Source organism: Siphateles boraxobius, unplaced genomic scaffold (genome assembly GCF_051911475.1).
Source record: "Siphateles boraxobius isolate OS27281-9 unplaced genomic scaffold, OSU_SipBor_1 72, whole genome shotgun sequence".
In the NCBI taxonomy this organism is placed as follows: Eukaryota; Metazoa; Chordata; class Actinopteri; order Cypriniformes; family Leuciscidae; genus Siphateles; species Siphateles boraxobius.
The window spans coordinates 882,746-904,874 of NW_027509200.1; the positions used below are offsets into that span (position 1 = coordinate 882,746).

At 46.0% G+C, this 22,129-nt stretch overlaps 1 protein-coding gene across 8 annotated transcripts in view; it reads right to left on the reverse strand.

The window, feature by feature from the left end:
• Positions 1-22,129, reverse strand: part of LOC143724301 (SUN domain-containing ossification factor) — a 60,222-nt gene that overhangs the window by 8,671 nt on the left and 29,422 nt on the right. For 6 of the 8 annotated variants that reach the window (XM_077217299.1, XM_077217295.1, XM_077217296.1 and 3 more), the window contains exons 8-17: positions 13,734-13,843; positions 13,397-13,464; positions 12,835-12,942; positions 11,456-11,561; positions 8,347-8,402; positions 2,430-2,518; positions 2,272-2,337; positions 2,139-2,198; positions 1,989-2,055; positions 59-1,012 (exon numbers count right to left, since the gene is read on the reverse strand). In XM_077217299.1, the coding sequence (XP_077073414.1) occupies positions 59-1,012; positions 1,989-2,055; positions 2,139-2,198; positions 2,272-2,337; positions 2,430-2,518; positions 8,347-8,402; positions 11,456-11,561; positions 12,835-12,942; positions 13,397-13,464; positions 13,734-13,843 (1,684 nt within the window). Of the gene's footprint in view, positions 1-58; positions 1,013-1,988; positions 2,056-2,138; positions 2,199-2,271; positions 2,338-2,429; positions 2,519-8,346; positions 8,403-8,698; positions 8,720-11,455; positions 11,562-12,834; positions 12,943-13,396; positions 13,465-13,733; positions 13,844-22,129 lie in introns of all 8 variants that reach the window. The other 2 variants (XM_077217292.1, XM_077217293.1) reach the window with 1 other exon arrangement.

Below are 22,129 nucleotides of genomic sequence, written 5' to 3' on the forward strand. Positions count from 1 at the left end.
GAAGTTGGCAGTGAGGATCTCGCTCGCTCTGAAGGGGCTGGACGTCGGAGGGACTCACCTCTGGCTCAGCTGCTCGAGGTAGCGTCCGCTCAGAGACATGTTCGTCTCCAGCGCCTTGATGCGATTGTTGAGCCTCATGAAGACAGACTCTTTCTGACTGGAGGCGTGAGCGGACACCTCGCCGGAGCCCAGTGTTTCCCCATCCACCTCCATGTTAGCGCTGCTGTCCTCCTCCGACAGCTCCTGGCTCCTGGCCTCGGCCAACCCATCAGGAGTCAGCGCTGCTTCATCCACTAGAGCGGATACGGGAGTAAGCGGAGTTTCTTCCACTGTACTAACGGAAACAGTAGGAGTTGGAATGTCCTTCTCAAGGGCAGATGTGGCCGAGATCCTCTCCGGATCTACCCGATCTCCACTGGAGCTGGTCACAGGATCAGGATTGGGACCGGACTCACTGCTCTGCGGAGGGAGCGTCGCAGGATCAGGATTGGGACCGGAGTCACTGCTCTGCAGAGGGAGTGTCGCTGTGAAGCTCTCGCTAACAGACGCCAGCAGATCTGAGGTCAGGCTCGGGGAGAGATCCCACACCAGTGACTGAAGCTCTGGAGCCGGCGGGACAGGTGTGGGAACGACAGGACTCTCTGTGATTGAGCTCATAGATGAGGTGATTATGGAGCGTGAGATGGTCTTCCTCTTCTGAAGAGAGGAGCAGCGCTGCAGGAGGAACTCGTGAAGAGAGGAGCCACGGGACTCAGAGTGCACTGCCTTTGCTGTCACACGTCCGTTCTGCTGGTCTTTTTCTCCCGGCTCTGCTCCAGAGGACTGATCCGACTCGTCCTCGGGCAGCAGAGTGACGATCTGCTCCACCTCAGGCTCGGTCTGAACGGGAGCGTCTTCATCCGGCTCGGTCCGGACAGACCCGTCTTCAGTGTGTGGAGCATCTGTGTGTGTCGCTGATGTAATGCTGCCAGTCTTGGTGATCCCAGGGACATACAGCTGATCTGTCACTGGCCTGGATGGAAAAAGAACGGGAATTATATGAGTATGATATAAGCTGAAGAACAGTGAGGAATAGGGGTGCAACGGATCGCAGTTCATCCTGATCCGTACGGATCAGCCCCCATGGTTCAGCACGCATCCGATTCGCGAATTAACTGCCAAGTTTTACCATCATAGAGTGAAAGTTTATAATTTGAACACGTTTTGTCTTGCCAATGTACACAGTCAAACAATTTTAAACATAAAAAGAGAGGCAAAAATCGGGACTTGCGTGTTATCTGTGCGCTCAGCCGCACACACACGCTGTGCCCTTTGAACGCACACACACACAAAATTATGTCAAAACACCTGTCTAAACACCCGTCTTGGCAAGTTATGTCATAAGTGAACAGTTGAGAAAGAAACCGGATGTTTGTCAGTATATTCCATCCGTGCACTTGGTCTTAAAGTGACAGCAGCCTAATATTCCTGCTGTTGTCTGTGTCATTAATATTGATAAAACAACAAAATACAGCTTTAACAAAGATACAAATATATTTAATTTCTACAGTGAACGTTATTGTACATTTAGGCTTAATTATTCATTTATGTACCTGAATATTATTGTTAGATTTTGTAACTTAGTTATTTACCATTCATCTCTGCTTGTAGTGTGTGTATTTGTTCTAATTTTATTACTTGTCTTTAATAATGTTTGAACTTTATCAGTTAGTCTAGTAGTTTTTGATGTGGTATCGAAGAACTTAAAGTGAGTTTTAAGTAACAAATGAAAAGCAAAGTTACATTTACCACCCCATAAACAGCATATATATAAATTGTTTTTGTTGCTGACTGAAAAATTATCAAATACCGTAAATGATCCGAACAGTGAATTCTGTGATCCGTTGCACCACTAATTTATACTGAAAATAAATAAAAATAATGCAGGGTGCCATCTGATGGAAATTTCTCCTGGCCTCTCTCATGACAGTTAGAGTGCGGTTACATACCCAGAGTGCATCGCTCCAGCAGGGAGAGCCGGTTCTGACGTGTTCAGACCTTCAGCGGAGGAGTTTCCTGAAGAGCACAAACACAAGCTCATTAATACAGTCAGGATTTCATACAGTCAGGCGTCAGCAGGAAGTGATGTCAGAACACACCTGCGCTCTGCCCGCCCAGCACATTAGCAGCGATGTTGTTCACCATGTTGAGAAGAGCGTCTGAAAACATAAGACATCATCAGCTGTTCACCTGATTCTAAACCCTCGGAATCTGACTGTTAAGCGCACTGACCTTTGGCAGATCCGATCAGATTCCCAGAGGATCTGTCCTCGACCGGCACAAAGTCTGGAGGCTGATCTAAACATTCATCAAGAGAAAAGCAGAGTTGATGGCTTCTGTGACATGGCAGACAGACAGTGAGTGTGTGTGTGTGTGCAGATGATGGTTACCGTAGTCCTGCTCCTCGTGAGTGTGTGTGTGTCTGTCTGATGGCTCGGAGTTCAGCTCATACTCCTCCATCATACTGGTGCCGAACACCCTTCAGAGGGAGAGAGAGAGAGAGAGAGAGAGAGAGAGGAAGAGAGAGACAGAGAGAGACAGAGAGAGATGTCAGCAGATTCACATCACAAACTGCAGCTGAAACCAGGGCTTCATGCACTGCTCGTGTTCTTTCAGATTGGAGGAAAGAAAAAATTCCAGAATACATATTTCATCTAACATGTCGTAATATAGTCGTCTAAAGATTTCAATCTTTAGAGGCGGTGAGTTTGAGTCAGAAATCTCCACTTCAGCAGCTTTACACACACCAAACTTTAGTTTTATTCATATCGATATTCTGAAGGTTTGTTCATGCACTTTATTGCCAAAAGGGGATTATGGTGTGGGGTTGTATGGTGGAGGGGGATTATGGTGTGGGGTTGTTTGGTGGAGGGGGATTATGGTGTGGGGTTGTTTGGTGGAGGGGGATTATGGTGCGGGGTTGTTTGGTGGAGGGTGGATTATGGTGCAGGGTTGTTTGGTTGAGGGGGATTATGGTGTGGGGTTGTTTGGTGGAGGGGGATTATGGTGTGGGGTTGTTTGGTTGAGGGGGATTATGGTGTGGGGTTGTTTGGTGGAGGGGGATTATGGTGTGGGGTTGTTTGGTGGAGGGGGGATTATGGTGTGGGGTTGTTTGGTGGAGGGGGGATTATGGTGTGGGGTTGTTTGGTGGAGGGGGATTATGGTGTGGGGTTGTTTGGTGGAGGGGGGATTATGGTGTGGGGTTGTTTGGTGGAGGGGGGATTATGGTGTGGGGTTGTTTGGTGGAGGGGGATTATGGTGTGGGGTTGTTTGGTGGAGGGGGATTATGGTGCGGGGTTGTTTGGTGGAGGGTGGATTATGGTGCAGGGTTGTTTGGTTGAGGGGGATTATGGTGTGGGGTTGTTTGGTGGAGGGGGATTATGGTGTGGGGTTGTTTGGTTGAGGGGGATTATGGTGTGGGGTTGTTTGGTGGAGGGGGATTATGGTGTGGGGTTGTTTGGTGGAGGGGGGATTGTGGTGTGGGGTTGTTTGGTGGAGGGGGATTATGGTGTGGGGTTGTTTGGTTGAGGGGGATTATGGTGTGGGGTTGTTTGGTGGATGGGGGATTATGGTGTGTGGTTGTTTGGTTGAGGGGGATTATGGTGTGGGGTTGTTTGGTGGAGGGGGATTATGGTGTGGGGTTGTTTGGTTGAGGGGGATTATGGTGTGGGGTTGTTTGGTTGAGGGGGATTATGGCGTGGGGTTGTTTGGTGGAGGGGGATTATGGTGTGGGGTTGTTTGGTTGAGGGGGATTATGGTGTGGGGTTGTTTGGTGGATGGGGGATTATGGTGTGTGGTTGTTTGGTGGAGGGGGGTTATGGTGTGGGGTTGTTTGGTGGAGGGGGGATTATGGTGTGTGGTTGTTTGGTGGAGGGGGGGTTATGGTGTGGGGTTGTTTGGTGGAGGGGGGATTATGGTGCGGGGTTGTTTGGTGGAGGGTTGTTATGGTGTGGGGTTGTTTGGTGGAGGGGGGTTTATAGTGTGGGGTTGTTTGGTGGAGTGGGATTATGGTGTGGGATGTTTGGTGGAGGCGGGATTATGGTGTGGGGTTGTTTGGTGGAGGGGGGATTATGGTGTGGGGTTGTTTGGTGGAGGGGGGATTATGGTGTGGGGTTGTTTGGTGGAGGGGGATTATGGTGTGTGGTTGTTTGGTGGAGGGGGGATTATGGTGTGGGGTTGTTTGGTGGAGGGGGGATTATGGTGTGGGGTTGTTTGGTTGAGGGGGATTATGGTGTGGGGTTGTTTGGTGGAGGGGGATTATGGTGTGGGGTTGTTTGGTGGAGGGGGATTATGGTGTGGGGTTGTTTGGTGGAGGGGGATTATGGTGTGTGGTTGTTTGGTGGAGGGGGATTATGGTGTGGGGTTGTTTTGTTGAGGGGGTTATGGTGTGGGGTTGTTTGGTGGAGGGGGATTATGGTGTGGGGATGTTTGGTGGAGGGGGATTATGGTGTTGGGTTGTTTGGTGGAGGGGGATTATGGTGTGGGGTTGTTTGGTGGAGGGTTGTTATGGTGTGGGGTTGTTTGGTGGAGGGGGGTTTATAGTGTGGGGTTGTTTGGTGGAGTGGGATTATGGTGTGGGATGTTTGGTGGAGGCGGGATTATGGTGTGGGGTTGTTTGGTGGAGGGGGGATTATGGTGTGGGGTTGTTTGGTGGAGGGGGGATTATGGTGTGGGGTTGTTTGGTGGAGGGGGATTATGGTGTGTGGTTGTTTGGTGGAGGGGGGATTATGGTGTGGGGTTGTTTGGTGGAGGGGGGATTATGGTGTGGGGTTGTTTGGTTGAGGGGGATTATGGTGTGGGGTTGTTTGGTGGAGGGGGATTATGGTGTGGGGTTGTTTGGTGGAGGGGGATTATGGTGTGGGGTTGTTTGGTGGAGGGGGATTATGGTGTGTGGTTGTTTGGTGGAGGGGGATTATGGTGTGGGGTTGTTTTGTTGAGGGGGTTATGGTGTGGGGTTGTTTGGTGGAGGGGGATTATGGTGTGGGGATGTTTGGTGGAGGGGGATTATGGTGTTGGGTTGTTTGGTGGAGGGGGATTATGGTGTGGGGTTGTTTGGTTGAGGGGGTTATGGTGTGGGGTTGTTTGGTGGAGGGGGATTATGGTGTGGGGTTGTTTGGTTGAGGGGGATTATGGTGTGGGGTTGTTTGGTGGAGGGGGGATTGTGGTGTGGGGTTGTTTGGTGGAGGGGGGTTATGGTGTGGGGTTGTTTGGTGGAGGGGGGATTATGGTGTGGGGTTGTTTGGTGGAGGGGGATTATGGTGTGGGGTTGTTTGGTGGAGGGGGATTATGGTGTGGGGTTGTTTGGTTGAGGGGGTTATGGTGTGGGGTTGTGTGGTGGAGGGGGGATTGTGGTGTGGGGTTGTTTGGTGGAGGGGGGTTATGGTGTGGGGTTGTTTGGTGGAGGGGGGTTATGGTGTGGGGTTGTTTGGCGGAGGGGGGATTATGGTGTGGGGATGTTTGGTGGAGGGGGATTATGGTGTGTGGTTGTTTGGTGGAGGGGGATTATGGTGTGGGGTTGTTTGGTGGAGAGGGGATTATGGTGTGGGGTTGTTTGGTGGAGGGGGGTTATGTTGTGGGGTTGTTTGGTGGAGGGGGGATTATAGTGTGGGGTTGTTTGGTGGAGGGGGGATTATGGTGTGGGGTTGTTTGGTGGAGGGGGATTATGGTGTGGGGTTGTTTGGTGGAGGGGGGATTATAGTGTGGGGTTGTTTGGTGGAGGGGGGATTATGGTGTGGGCTTGTTTGGTGGAGGGGGGATTATGGTGTGGGGTTGTTTGGTGGAGGGGGGATTATGGTGTGGGGTTGTTTGGTGGAGGGGGGATTATGGTGTGGGGTTGTTTGGTGGAGGGGGATTATGGTGTGGGGTTGTTTTGTTGAGGGGGTTATGGTGTGGGGTTGTTTGGTGGAGGGGGATTATGGTGTGGGGATGTTTGGTGGAGGGGGGTTATGGTGTGGGGTTGTTTGGTGGAGGGGGGATTATGGTGTGGGGATGTTTGGTGGAGGGGGATTATGGTGTGGGGTTGTTTGGTGGAGAGGGGATTATGGTGTGGGGTTGTTTGGTGGAGGGGGGTTATGTTGTGGGGTTGTTTGGTGGAGGGGGGATTATGGTGTGGGGTTGTTTGGTGGAGGGGAGATTATGGTGTGGGGTTGTTTGGTGGGGGGGGATTATGGTGTGGGGTTGTTTGGTGGAGGGGGGATTATGGTGTGGGGATGTTTGGTGGAGGGGGATTATGGTGTGGGGTTGTTTGGTGGAGGGGGGATTATGGTGTGGGGTTGTTTGGTGGAGGGGGGATTATGGTGTGGGGTTGTTTGGTGGAGGGGGATTATGGTGTGTGGGTGTTTTTCAGGCTTGGCCTCTTAGTTCCAGTGAAAGGAACTCTTAATGCTTCAGCCAAGACATTTGGACAATTTCATGCTCCCAACTTTGTGTGAAGAGTTTGTGGATGTCCCTGTTCCAGCATGACTGTGCGCCAGTGCACAAAGCAGGTCCATAAACACATGGATGAGGAGTTTGGTGTGGAGGAACTGGACTGGCTGCACAGAGTCCTGAACTCAACCTGATAGAACAGCTTTGGGATGAATTACAGCGGAGACTGAGAGCTTCTCATCCAACATCAGTGCCTGACCTCACTAATGAGCTTCTAGAAGAATGGTCAAATATTCCCATAAACAAACTCCTAAACCTAGTGGAAAGCCTTCCCAGAAGAGTTGAAGCTGTTAAAGCTGTAAGGAGTGGCCAGCTCCATATCAAACTCTACGCATCAGGAATGGGATGTTATTAAAGTTCATGTGTATGTAAAGGCAGACATCAAAAAACTATTGGCAATATAGTGTATATCATTCACCTGATTTATACAATATTTTACTGCTAAAAACATGGTGAAAATGTGTTTCTGTCTGTTGGTAGTATTTTCAGATTTCTGGAGTGATAAACAGAAAAATGTAAAATCCCCTCTGGAAAAAAACTTTTATATGTCAACAATCAAACAGGAATTATGAATCTGGATTCATCAGAGTTAGTTAGTGAACGAGTGAGTGAGAGAGTTCGTGAGTGAGAGAGAGTGAGAGTGTGTATGTGTGTGTGTGTGTGTTCGTGAGTGAATGAGTGAGTGGGTGAGAGTTAGTGAGTGAGAGTGAGTTAGAGCGAGTGAGTGAGTGAGAGTTAGTGAGTGAGTGAGTGAGAGTTAGTGAGTGAGTGAGTGAGAGTTAGTGAGTGAGTGAGTGAGTGAGTGAGTGAGTGAGTGAGTGAGAGTTAGTGAGTGAGTGAGTGAGTGAGAGTTAGTGAGTGAGTGAGTGAGTGAGTGAGAGTTAGTGAGTGAGTGAGTTAGAGCGAGTGAATGAGTAAGTGAGTGAGTGAGTGAGAGAGTGAGAGTTAGTGAGTGAGTGAGTGAGAGAGTGAGAGTTAGTTAGTGAGTTAGTTAGTGAGTGAGTGAGTGAGAGTTAGTGAGTGAGTAAGTGAGTGAGTGATTGAGTGTGAGAGTTAGAGCGAGTGAGTGAGTGAGTTAGAGCGAGTGAGTTAAAGTGAGAGAGTGAGTGAGTGAGTGAGTTAGAGCGAGTGAGTGAGTTAGAGTGAGTTAGAGTGAGTTCGAGTGAGTGAGTGAGTGAGTGAGTGAGTTAGAGTGAGTGAGTGAGTTCGAGTGAGTTCGAGTGAGTTAGAGTGAGTTAGAGTGAGTTAGAGTGAGTTAGAGTGAGTGAGTGAGTTCGAGTGAGTGAGTGAGTTCGAGTGAGTGAGTGAGTTCGAGTGAGTTCGAGTGAGTTCGAGTGAGATCGAGTGAGTTCGAGTGAGTTCGAGTGAGTTCGAGTGAGTGAGTGAGTTCGAGTGAGTTAGAGTGAGTGAGTGAGTTCGAGTGAGTTCGAGTGAGTTCGAGTGAGTTCGAGTGAGTTCGAGTGAGTTCGAGTGAGTTCGAGTGAGTGAGTGAGTTCGAGTGAGTTCGAGTAAGTGAGTGAGTTCGAGTGAGTTCGAGTGAGTTCGAGTGAGTTCGAGTGAGTTCGAGTGAGTGAGTGAGTTCGAGTGAGTTCGAGTGAGTTCGAGTGAGTGAGTGAGTTCGAGTGAGTTCGAGTAAGTGAGTGAGTTCGAGTGAGTTCGAGTGAGTTCGAGTGAGTGAGTGAGTTCGAGTGAGTTTGAGTAAGTTAGAGTGAGTGAGTGAGTTAGAGTGAGTGAGTGAGTGAGTTAGAGTGAGTGAGTGAGTGAGTTAGAGTGAGTGACAGTGTCAAACTGAGTTAGTGTCTGAGTGAGTGTGAGAGTTAGTTATTTAGTGAGTGAGGGAGTGAGTGTGTGTGTGTGTGTGTGTGTGTGTGTGATAAAGACCTGATCAGACTGAGAGGACAGAAGTGCTCCGAGCCGAAGTGTGACAGCAGCTCCACCTGAAACAAGAACACAACACTGATCATGTGTGTTAAACTCAGTGTTGCCTTCAGTCCTCACATGCTGAAACTAGATTTATCAACAGATGAAGAAGCATCACAAGCAAACAGAGAAACCAGAGCGATCACACACACACACACACACACACACACACTGGAGAATGATTTCTCTCAGTCAAACAAGGGATTCTTCACAGTCCTTGACAAAAGAGCTTGTGTGTGTGTGTGTGTGTGTGTGTGTGTGTGTGTGTGTGCGCATTCAGCAAACCCAGCTCAAGCCATTCACAGACTCTAACCTTGATGTATCTGGTGAACATCTGATGCAGGAGAAGAAGAAGAGAGAGAGAGCTGAGAGAAGGGCATGATGGGACGGCAGACCTCACACTGGTCTCACTCACTCACACACACAGACACACACTGGTCTCACACACTCACACGCTCACACTGCTCTAACAAGCTCTCACTCACACACACACACACACACACACACACACACTGGTCTCACACACTCTCACTCACACTGGTCTCACACACTCTCACTCACACACACACACTGGACTCACACACTCTCACTCAAACACACATACATTGGTCTCACATACTCACACACACACACACACACACACACACACACACACACACACACACACACACACACACACACACACACACACACACACACACACACACTCACACACACACACACACACACACACACACACACACACACACACACACACACACAGGCCCTTAAGAGAGCAGCCAGAAAAATGGAGCGCAACTGGAAGAAAACAAAACTAGAGGTATTTCGGATTGCATGGAAGGAGAGCTCGATTGCTTACAGAGAGGCTTTAAAAGCTGCTAGATCTGCTTATTTTTCAACCCTATTAGAAGAAAATAAACATAATCCTAGGTATTTATTTGAAAAAGTGGCTAAACTAACAAAAAAGAAAGCTTCAAGCCCAGAAGTTTCCAAGAAACAGCAGTAATGACTTTATGAACTTCTTCACTTATAAGATTGATAATATCAGGGACAAAATTATAACTATGCAACCGTCTACTACAGCATCGCATCAGGGAGTGCATTATAGTCTCCCTGAGGTAAAATTTGATTCATTTGTTGCCATAGGAGAGGAAGAATTTTGCAAACTCGTTAATTCATCTAAATCGACAACATGTATGTTAGACCCTATACCGACTAAACTTCTGAAAGAGATGCTTCCAGAAGTCATAGATCCTCTTCTTAACATCATTAATTCATCTTTGTCTCTAGGATACGTACCAAAACCCTTTAAGCTGGCTATGATTAAACCGCTTGTTAAAAAAACGCAACTTGATCCTACAGAATTAGTCAATTACGGGCTGATCTCGAATATACCTTTTCTGTCAAAGATATTAGAAAAGACAGTATCCTCACAACTGTGTTCCTTTGTTGAAGGAAATGATATCTGTGAGGATTTCCAGTCAGGATTTAGACCGCACCATAGCACTGAGACAGCTCTCATTAAAGTCACAAATGATTTGCTCTTATCATCCGATCGTGGTTGTGTCTCTCTATTAGTGTTACTTGATCTTAGTGCTGCATTTTACACCATTGACCACAACATTCTATTAAATACTAGACTAGAAACTATGTTGGCATTAGTGGAATTGCACTAGCATGGTTTAAATCATACTTATCTGACCGTTATCAGTTTGTAATAGTAAATGAAGAGATGTCTTATCGATCACAAGTTCAGTATGGCGTACCACAAGGCTCAGTACTCGGACCGCTGCTGTTAACTCTGTACATGCTACCTTTAGGAGATATCATTAGGAAACATGGAATTAGTTTTCACTGTTATGCTGATGATACTCAGCTCTATATTTCAAAAACGCAGCCGCTAGAGTTCTTACCAGAACCAGGAAGTATGACCATATTAGCCCGGTTCTGTCAACACTGCATTGGCTCCCTATTAAACATCGTATACATTTTAAAATATTACTGATTACTTACGAAGCACTAAATGGTTTAGCTCTGCAGTACTTGAGCGAGCTCTTAAAGCATTATAGTTCCGGCCAGTTGATAATACCTATAATATCTAAATCGACTGCTGGCGGTAGATCCTTTTCGTATTTAGCACCAAAACTTTGGAACAATCTTCCTAACATTGTCCGGGAAGCAGACACAGTCAGTCAGTTCAAATCTAGACTAAAAACACATCTATTTTGCTTAGCATACACATAACACATTATAGATTGCTATAATTCAATGTTAGGCTGTATAGTTTAGATCAGCCGGAACCGGGAACACTTGCCATAAATCCTGATGTACTTTGTACATCATAAGAAGGATGGCGTCTACGCTAATATTAGTCTGTCTGTTTATTCCGAGGTTTACCGCAGTCCGCCGTATCCAGGCCGTATCCGGATCTGAGGAAGGACCATCACATGGACACGACGACAACGCATCCCTGAAGTGCCAGCCTCATCAACACTGTGAAGGCCTCATGCACACCTCAATCAAACTCGTCTCCATACCGGAGTGATGACTCCGACCCTTAACCAGATGAACTGGATAAATATTGTGAAAGTTCTGATCCAATCTGACTTCTGACCTATTATGCCGCCTAAATCATAATCATACACTGTTGGTTTGTTGGCCAAAGGAGGACTGGCCCCCGACTGAGCCTGGGTTCTCCCAAGGTTTTTTTCTCCATTCTGTCACCTGATGGAGTTTTGGTTCCTTGCCACTGTCGCCTTTTTCTCGCCTTCATTCGCCATTGGCTTATGGCTTGCTTAGTTGGGGACATTTAATTTTGAATTTAACAATATTATTACAACTTTACTTTCCTGTTATCCTTGTATAGCTGGTTTGAAACAATTTGTATTGTGAAAGCGCTATATAAATAAAGGTGACTTGACACTCACATTGGTCACACACACTCTCACTCAAACACACACTGGTCTCACATACTCTCACGCTCACACTGCTCTAACACGCTCTCACTCACACACACTGCTCTAACACTCTCACTCACACACACTCACACTGGTCTCACACACACTCTCACCTTGACGAACTTGGCGAACAGATGCTCATCGAGTGGGAAGCTCTGCACCGTCCGCTCGTCACGCGCATGGAACGTCCCCAGCTTCACCCACTTCTTGTTCGGATATCTGAGTGAACAAGCCATGAAAAATATGCTCTATATACAGGAATATCAGATGATGTCACCAACCTCTCCTCACTGACGTCACTCACTTCTAAAACTTGTCTTCCGCCATTTTGAGTACCTGATTCGGCAAGATCGATACGTCAGTCGCAAAGGAACTAGAGCTTAGACTATCTGCCCGAGCCCGAACTTGACCCGGCCCGACCCGATATTTCCCGTCACTATCCTCAGGGCCGGGCCCTTGATCTAGAGACGTGCACTCCCAACGCAATAGAGTGCGGCGCGGGACTAGATTTGATGGCCGAGTGCGAGTGCGAGCGCGGGCGGTAATGCACTCACTCTGTGTGTGCGTGTTGCGGAGAATAAACGATTCGCGGGACTCCCGCAAACTAGAAATAACGTTATCTATGAATTAAATATATAAAAACTAATACATTTTTGTACATTACAAAATAGAAACGATTTACGGGCAAGAGTTCTCTTTTTATAACATGTTTGCAGCGTTGAGCGATTTAGCCAATCACAGACATATGTGTTGATTTCTTGAACGCAAAGGCCAATCAGAAGCATTTAAGATAGACTCTCCTCACCGCTCAAAACGGACTTTTTGTTCAGAGCTGAATTCTGTATGCTGGCAAATCTTCTAACTATAACCAACAAAGTGTATATATTATGAAAGATTTATTGTGCAGTCAGCTTCATTGATAATAACAGAGATGTGTGAGATTGTGATGAACTGATGTCAGCTTTTTAGGAATTAAGGGAGCGCACTTACGCACATTCAGTCATATCATGCCAAACCATGCACGCAGTATCTGCTCGCTTTATGTTATAACAGTGGTTTGTGTGTGCAAACTCTCTGTGCAGTGTTCATTTTGTCTGTGGTGAGTGGATGTAAATATATTGTTGTTAATGAGCTAACGCTAGCTTAGGGGTGTGCGATATCACGATTTATGATCGTGGACGATTAAAATATCTCCACGATCTGTTTTTGAAGAAATGTCGTAACGTTATATTGTGCATTTTATCAGTTGCATTTCTGGCGCCTCCGTCTCAGCATAGGCTACAACGCGACGTATATTCACATCAAATGTTAACGCAGAGGAAGGGACACTGCAGTTCACAAAAGTTAACTATTTGCATGTGCTTTAAAGCCTTGCTGGTTAAACAAGTCATTCACGTGTTGATGCGCGGCTCTAACGGCTCTAAGAGGTCACATGACTGACATTCATGTATACACACACACACACACACACACAGAGATCTGACACACTGACCTGTCGCTGATTGAGACCAGGAAGTCTCTGGGGTTTGAGGAAAAGATCTCAAAGTTGGCGATGTCCAGCTGCTTGACCTGGATGGGCTGACAGAGCTCGATGATGAACCTGCCCAACACACACACACACACACACACACACACACAGAGAGAGACATTCACTGCTAATGAGCTGAGCTAAACCCCGCCCCCTCCTGAGATCCACCAATGAGAGCTGCCGCTGCCTCCAGTCTTCTCTGGGTAAAGAATCATCACAGTCAATGCTGACATCATCATATTATAGTGATTTCTGAAGGATCATGTGACACTGAAGACTGGAGTAATGATGCTGGAAAATTCAGCTTTGATCACAGGAATAAATTACACTTTACTATATATTCACATAGAAAACTGCTGATTTACATTGGAATAATATTTCACTATTTTACTGTATTTTTGATCAGATAAATGCTGCCTTGCTGAGCAGAAGAGACTCTTTCAGAAACATTAAAACAGTAATTATTCCACTCTTTTGAGCGCTGCTGGTGGATTTCACACGCTTGAGATCATGTTCAGAATAATACCAGATCTTGTTATTGCAGGGGTTCAGCATGTACATGTCCATGTTCTCCATCAGAACTGCTGAAGTGCTCTGAAAAACACACAGACACAGGGAGTGAAACACAGCCGGTTCTCAGGATGTGTGCGTGTGTGTGTGTGTGTGTGTGTGTGTGTCTCTGTGTGAGTGTGTGTGTGTGTGTGTGTGTGTGTTGGGCAGGTTCATCAGCCCATCCAGGTCAAGCAGCTGGACATCGCCAACTTTGAGATCTTATCCTCAAACCCCAGAGACTTCCTGGTCTCGATCAGCGCAGGTCAGTGTGTCAGATCTGTGTGTGTGTGTGTGTGTGTGAGGAGCTGCACCTTGGCCTCGGGGTTGGAGGACAGGATCTTGGCTCCACACTCCACTGAGGCGTAGTTGGTGACGGTCTGCTGGAGCTTCTTCCCATCGGGAGCATGAGGAGTCACCTGACCTGATGAACACACACACACTCAACACTACTCATTGGCTCCCTGTTAAACATAGGTGAGAGTGTGATCAGTGAAACATAGCTGATTACTTACAAAGCACTATATGGTTTAGCTCCCCAGTACTTGAGCGAGCTCTTAAAGGGTTAGTTCACCCAAAAATGTAAATTCTGTCAGTGATTACTCTCCCTCATGTTGTTCAACCCCGTAAGACCTTCGTTCATCTTCAGAACACGAATTAAGATATTTGTGATTAAATCTGAGAGCTGGATCACTCCTCCATAGGCTTCTAAGGGATTGAAACTTGACAGGACCGAAAAGTTATTAAAGACATCGTTAAAATAGTCCAAGTGACTACAGTGACTCAATCTTAAGTTTATCAAGCGACGAGAATACTTTTTGTGCGCAAAAACAAACAAAAATAACGACTTTATTTCAACTATTCATTTCCTTCTCTGTGGGCCTCGAGTCAGTTAGCGTAGTGTGATAGCGTAGAGCTACGTCACACGTAGCCTCACTATTGGCCGACGCTGGTCATGTGTGTGATGTGTGTAACGTACAACACAGAAGCTTACGCTATTACACTAGTGAACTCACTGGAGGCCCACAGAGAAGGAAATCAATAGTTGAAATAAAGTCATTATTTTTGTTTGTTTTTGCGCACAAAAAGTATTCTCGTCGCTTGATAAACTTAAGATTGAGTCACTGTAGTCACTTGGACTATTTTAACGATGTCTTTCAAAACTTTTCGGTCCTGTCAAGTTTCAATCCCTTAGAAGCCTATGGAGGAGTGATCCAGCTCTCAGATTTAATCACAAATATCTTAATTCGTGTTCCGAAGATGAACGAAGGTCTTACGGGGTTGAACAACATGAGGGAGAGTAATCACTGACAGAATTTACATTTTTGGGTGAACTATCCCTTTAACGCATTATAGTCCTTCACGTCTATTGCAATCTCAAAATTCTGGCCAGTTGATTATACCTAGAATATCTAATTCGACTGCTGGCGGTAGATCCTTTTCCTATTTAGCACCAAAATAGAGATGCACCGATTACAATTTTTGTAGGCCGATTCTGATTTTTCATTTACATTACATTTATATTTATTCATTTAGCTGACGCTTTTGTCCAAAGCGACTTACAATTGCTATATATACGTCAGAGGTCGCACGCCTCTGGAGCGTCTAGGGGTTAAGTGTCTTGCTCTGGGACACATTGGTGTCTCACAGTGGATTCGAACCCGGGTCTCTCACACCAAAGGCATGTGTCTTACACTACTTTTCATTAAGTTTGACCTGCCGATACCGGTTTTAAGCGATTCCAATTTCATTTTTTCGAACCACTTTACAGAACAAACATTAATAAGGACAAATATAAATATTAATAAGGACAAACACAAATGAGGACACCCTAACCCTGCTCAACACTACTCACTCTTCTCAACACTACTCACTCTTCTCAACACTACTCACTCTTCTCAACACTACTCGCTCTTCTCAACACTACTCACTCCTCTCAACACCACTCACTCCTCTCAACACTACTCACTACTCACTCTTCTCAACACTACTCGCTCTTCTCAACACTCTCAACACTACTCGCTCTTCTCAACACTACTCGCTCTTCTCAACACTACTCACTCCTCTCAACACCACTCACTCTTCTCAACACTACTCACTCTTCTCAACACTACTCACTCTTCTCAACACTACTCGCTCTTCTCAACACTACTCATTCCTCTCAACACCACTCACTCTTCTCAACACTACCCACTCTTCTCAACACTACTCACTCTTCTCAACACTACTCACTCTTCTCAACACTACTCACTCCTCTCAACACCACTCACTCTTCTCAACACTACTCACTCTTCTCAACACCACTCACTCCTCTCAACACCACTCACTCTTCTCAACACTACTCACTCCTCTCAACAGTACTCACTCTTCTCAACACCACTCACTCTTCTCAACACTACTCGCTCTTCTCAACACTACTCACTCTTCTCAACACTACTCACTCTTCTCAACACTACTCACTCTTCTCAACACTACTCACTCTTCTCAACACTACTCGCTCTTCTCAACACTACTCACTCTTCTCAACACTACCCACTCTTCTCAACACCACTCACTCTTCTCAACACTACTCACTCCTCTCAACACTACTCACTCCTCTCAACACTACCCACTCTTCTCAACACCACTCACTCTTCTCAACACTACTCACTCCTCTCAACACTACTCACTCCTCTCAACACCACTCACTCTTCTCAACACTACTCACTCTTCTCAACACCACTCACTCCTCTCAACACCACTCACTCTTCTCAACACTACTCGCTCTTCTCAACACTACTCGCTCTTCTCAACACTACTCACTCCTCTCAACACCACTCACTCTTCTCAACACCACTCACTCTTCTCAACACTACTCGCTCTTCTCAACACTACTCACTCTTCTCAACACCACTCACTCTTCTCAACACCACTCACTCTTCTCAACACTACTCACTCTTCTCAACACCACTCACTCTTCTCAACACTACTCGCTCTTCTCAACACCACTCGCTCTTCTCAACACCACTCACTCCTCTCAACACTACTCACTCCTCTCAACACTACTCACTCTTCTCAACACCACTCACTCTTCTCAACACTACTCGCTCTTCTCAACACTACTCACTCTTCTCAACACTACTCGCTCTTCTCAACACTACTCACTCTTCTCAACACTACTCACTCCTCTCAACACCACTCACTCTTCTCAACACTACTCGCTCTTCTCAACACCACTCGCTCTTCTCAACACTACTCACTACTCACTCTTCTCAACACTACTCGCTCTTCTCAACACTACTCACTCTTCTCAACACTACTCACTCTTCTCAACACTACTCACTCTTCTCAACACTACTCACTCTTCTCAACACTACTCACTCTTCTCAACACTACTCACTCCTCTCAACACCACTCACTCTTCTCAAGACTACTCACTCCTCTCAACACCACTCACTCTTCTCAACACTACTCGCTCTTCTCAACACCACTCGCTCTTCTCAACACCACTCACTCCTCTCAACACTACTCACTCCTCTCAACACTACTCACTCTTCTCAACACCACTCACTCTTCTCAACACTACTCGCTCTTCTCAACACTACTCGCTCTTCTCAACACTACTCGCTCTTCTCAACACTACTCACTCTTCTCAACACTACTCACTCTTCTCAACACCACTCACTCTTCTCAACACTACTCGCTCTTCTCAACACTACTCACTCTTCTCAACACTACTCGCTCTTCTCAACACTACTCACTCTTCTCAACACTACTCACTCCTCTCAACACTACTCACTCTTCTCAACACCACTCACTCTTCTCAACACTACTCGCTCTTCTCAACACTACTCACTCTTCTCAACACCACTCGCTCTTCTCAACACTACTCGCTCTTATCAACACCACTCGCTCTTCTCAACACCACTCACTCCTCTCAACACTACTCACTCTTCTCAACACTACTCACTCTTCTCAACACTACTCGCTCTTCTCAACACTCTCAACACTACTCGCTCTTCTCAACACTACTCGCTCTTCTCAACACTACTCACTCCTCTCAACACTGCTCACTCTCCTCAACACTACTCACTCTTCTCAACACTACTCGCTCTTCTCAACACTACTCGCTCTTCTCAACACTACTCACTCTTCTCAACACTACTCACTCTTCTCAACACCACTCACTCCTCTCAACACTACTCACTCTTCTCAACACTACTCACTCTTCTCAACACTACTCACTCTTCTCAACACTACTCGCTCTTCTCAACACTACTCACTCTTCTCAACACCACTCGCTCTGCTCAACACTAGTCGCTCCTCTCAACACTACTCGCTCTTCTCAACACTACTCACTCTTCTCAACACTACTCACTCCTCTCAACACCAATCACTCTTCTCAACACTACTCACTCTTCTCGACGCTACTCACACCTCTCAACACTACTCGCTCCTCTCAACACTACTCACTCCTCTCAACACTACTCACTCTTCTCGACGCTACTCACACCTCTCAACGCTACTCGCTCCTCTCAACGCTACTCGCTCCTCTCAACACTACTCGCTCTTCTCAACACTACTCGCTCTTCTCAACACTACTCGCTCTTCTCAACACTACTCGCTCTTTTCAACACTACTCACTCCTCTCAACACCACTCACTCTTCTCAAACCTACTCACTCTTCTCAACACTACTCACTCCTCTCAACACTACTCACTACTCACTCTTCTCAACACTACTCGCTCTTCTCAACACTACTCGCTCTTCTCAACACTACTCACTCTTCTCAACACTACTCACTCCTCTCAACACTACTCACTACTCACTCTTCTAAACACTACTCGCTCTTCTCAACACTACTCGCTCTTCTCAACACTACTCGCTCTTCTCAACACTACTCGCTCTTCTCAACACTACTCACTCCTCTCAACACTACTCACTCTTCTCAACACTACTCACTCCTCTCAACACTACTCACTCCTCTCAACACTACTCACTCTTCTCAACACTCCTCGCTCTTCTCAACACTATTCGCTCTTCTCAATACTACTCGCTCTTCTCAACACTACTCACTCTTCTCAACACTACTCACTCTTCTCAACACTACTCACTCTTCTCAACACCATTCACTCTTCTCAACACCATTCACTCCTCTCAACACTACTCACTCTTCTCAACACCACTCACTCCTCTCAACACTACTCACTCTTCTCAACACCACTCACTCCTCTCAACACCACTCACTCTTCTCAACACTACTCACTCCTCTCAACACTACTCACTCCTCTCAACACTACTCGCTCTTCTCAACACTACTCGCTCTTCTCAACACTACTCGCTCTTCTCAACACTACTCGCTCTTCTCAACACTACTCACTCCTCTCAACACTACTCACTCTTCTCAACACTACTCACTCTTCTCAACACCACTCACTCTTCTCAACACCATTCACTCCTCTCAACACTACTCACTCTTCTCAACACCACTAACTCTCAACACTACTCACTCTTCTCAACACCACTCACTCCTCTCAACACCACTCACTCTTCTCGACGCTACTCGCTCCTCTCAACACTACTCGCTCCTCTCAACACTACTCGCTCTTCTCAACACTACTCACTCTTCTCAACACCACTCACTCCTCTCAACACTACTCACTCTTCTCAACACCACTCACTCCTCTCAACACTACTCGCTCCTCTCTACACTACTCACTCTTCTCAACACTACTCACTCTTCTCAACACTACTCGCTCCTCTCAACACTACTCGCTCTTCTCAACACTACTCACTCTTCTCAACACTACTCACTCCTCTCAACACCACTCACTCTTCTCAACACCACTCGCTCTTCTCAACACTACTCACTCTTCTCAACACTACTCTCTCCTCTCAACACTACTCACTCCTCTCAACACTATTCACTCCTCTCAACACCACTCACTCCTCTCAACACCACTCACTCCTCTCAACACTACTCGCTCTTCTCAACACTACTCGCTCTTCTCAACACCACTCACTCTTCTCAACACTACTCGCTCTTCTCAACACTACTCACTCTTCTCAACACTACTCGCTCTTCTCAACACTACTCGCTCTTCTCAACACTACTCGCTCTTCTCAACACTACTCATTCCTCTCAACACTACTCACTCTTCACAACACTACTTACTCCTCTCAACACTACTCACTCCTCTCAACACTACTCACTCCTCTCAACACTACTCACTACTCACTCTTCTCAACATTACTCGCTCTTCTCAACACTACTCACTCATCTCAACACTACTCACTCCTCTCAACACTACTCACTCTTCTCAACACTACTCACTCTTCTCAACACTACTCACTCTTCTCAACACTACTCACTCCTCTCAACACTACTCACTCCTCTCAACACTACTCACTCTTCTCAACACTACTCGCTCTTCTCAACACTACTCGCTCTTCTCAACACTACTCGCTCTTCTCAACACCACTCGCTCTTCTCAACACTACTCGCTCTTCTCAACACTACTCGCTCTTCTCAACACTACTCACTCCTCTCAACACCACTCACTCTTCTCAAACCTACTCACTCTTCTCAACACTACTCACTCCTCTCAACACTACTCACTCCTCTCAACACTACTCACTCCTCTCAACACTACTCACTCTTCTCAACACTACTCGCTCTTCTCAACACTACTCACTCTTCTCAACACTACTCGCTCTTCTCAACACTACTCACTCTTCTCAACACTACTCACTCTTCTCAATACTACTCACTCCTCTCAACACTACTCACTACTCACTCTTCTCAACACTACTCGCTCTTCTCAACACTACTCGCTCTTCTCAACACTACTCGCTCTTCTCAACAGTACTCGCTCTTCTCAACAGTACTCGCTCTTCTCAACACTACTCACTCCTCTCAACACTACTCACTCTTCTCAACACTACTCACTCCTCTCAACACTACACACTACTCACTCTTCTCAACACTACTCGCTCTTCTCAACACTACTCGCTCTTCTCAACACTACTCGCTCTTCCCAACACTACTCGCTCTTCTCAACACTACTCACTCTTCTCAACACTACTCACTCTTCTCAACACCACTCACTCTTCTCAACACCATTCACTCCTCTCAACACTACTCACTCTTCTCAACACCACTCACTCCTCTCAACACTACTCACTCTTCTCAACACCACTCACTCCTCTCAACACCACTCACTCTTCTCGACGCTACTCGCTCCTCTCAACACTACTCGCTCCTTTCAACACTACTCGCTCTTCTCAACACTACTCACTCTTCTCAACACTACTCACTCTTCTCAACACTACTCACTCTTCTCAACACTACTCACTCTTCTCAACACCACTCACTCCTCTCAACACCACTCAGTCTTCTCAACACCACTCACTCCTCTCAACACTACTCACTCCTCTCAACACTACTCACTACTCACTCTTCTCAACACTACTCGCTCTTCTCAACACTACTCGCTCTTCTCAACACTACTCACTCCTCTCAACACTACTCACTCTTCTCAACACCACTCACTCTTCTCAACACCACTCACTCTTCTCAACACCATTCACTCCTCTCAACACTACTCACTCTTCTCAACACCACTAACTCCTCTCAACACTACTCACTCTTCTCAACACCACTCACTCCTCTCAACACCACTCACTCTTCTCGACGCTACTCGCTCCTCTCAACACTACTCGCTCCTCTCAACACTACTCGCTCTTCTCAACACTACTCACTCTTCTCAACACCACTCACTCCTCTCAACACCACTCACTCCTCTCAACACTACTCGCTCCTCTCAACACTACTCACTCTTCTCAACACTACTCGCTCCTCTCAACACTACTCGCTCTTCTCAACACTACTCACTCTTCTCAACACTACTCACTCTTCAAAGAAAATATTTACAGAATGGTAAGCCAGATTCTGCATTCTGTTGGAGACAATGTAATACCTCTATGGCAGATTACTTTCACATATTCTGGAAATGTCCAACGATTCAGCCTTTTTGGGTAGAGATAATCACTGAAATCAAATTGATACTGGGATTCGAGATGGAGTACAGTTTCAGTACTATATATTTAGGAAATATACCAACTAATCTTAATTCCCAAGACAAATACCTACTTAATGTATTACTAGTTGCGAGTAAAAAAACAATAACTAAGAAATGGCTGCATGAGAGTCCACCAACAAAAGATGAGTGGATAGTGATTGTAAATTACTTATATGATATGGAAAAGCTGACCTTCTCTTTACGATTAAACATGGATAAATTTTACATGTACTGGTCAAAATGGCTAATGTATAGAAGAAGGGAGTGAACATAAGGAGACACTGTGAGTGTAATGCAAATTATTACTATTTTTATTTTATTTATTCTTTTCTCATTTTCACTTTTAATACTATATTGAGAACCTCTCCCTTTTTTCATTTTTTTCTCTTTTTTTTTTTTTTCAGTATGTAAAATACTTATCCAATGAAAACATTCTGGAATTGTATGTTGTATGATGGGACCTTGAACCTTTTATTGACTTTTAGGACAATTACAATTATTCTCCTGATATTATTATAAAGGAAGGAAGAGAGGAGAAAAATAGAAAAGGAAAAGTTCTTTCTCACTCCTCTGAGACTATTGGGAAAGTAACCCCCTGATTTGACATTAACATTTTTGAACAACATAATTGTATGTTATACCTCCTGTGA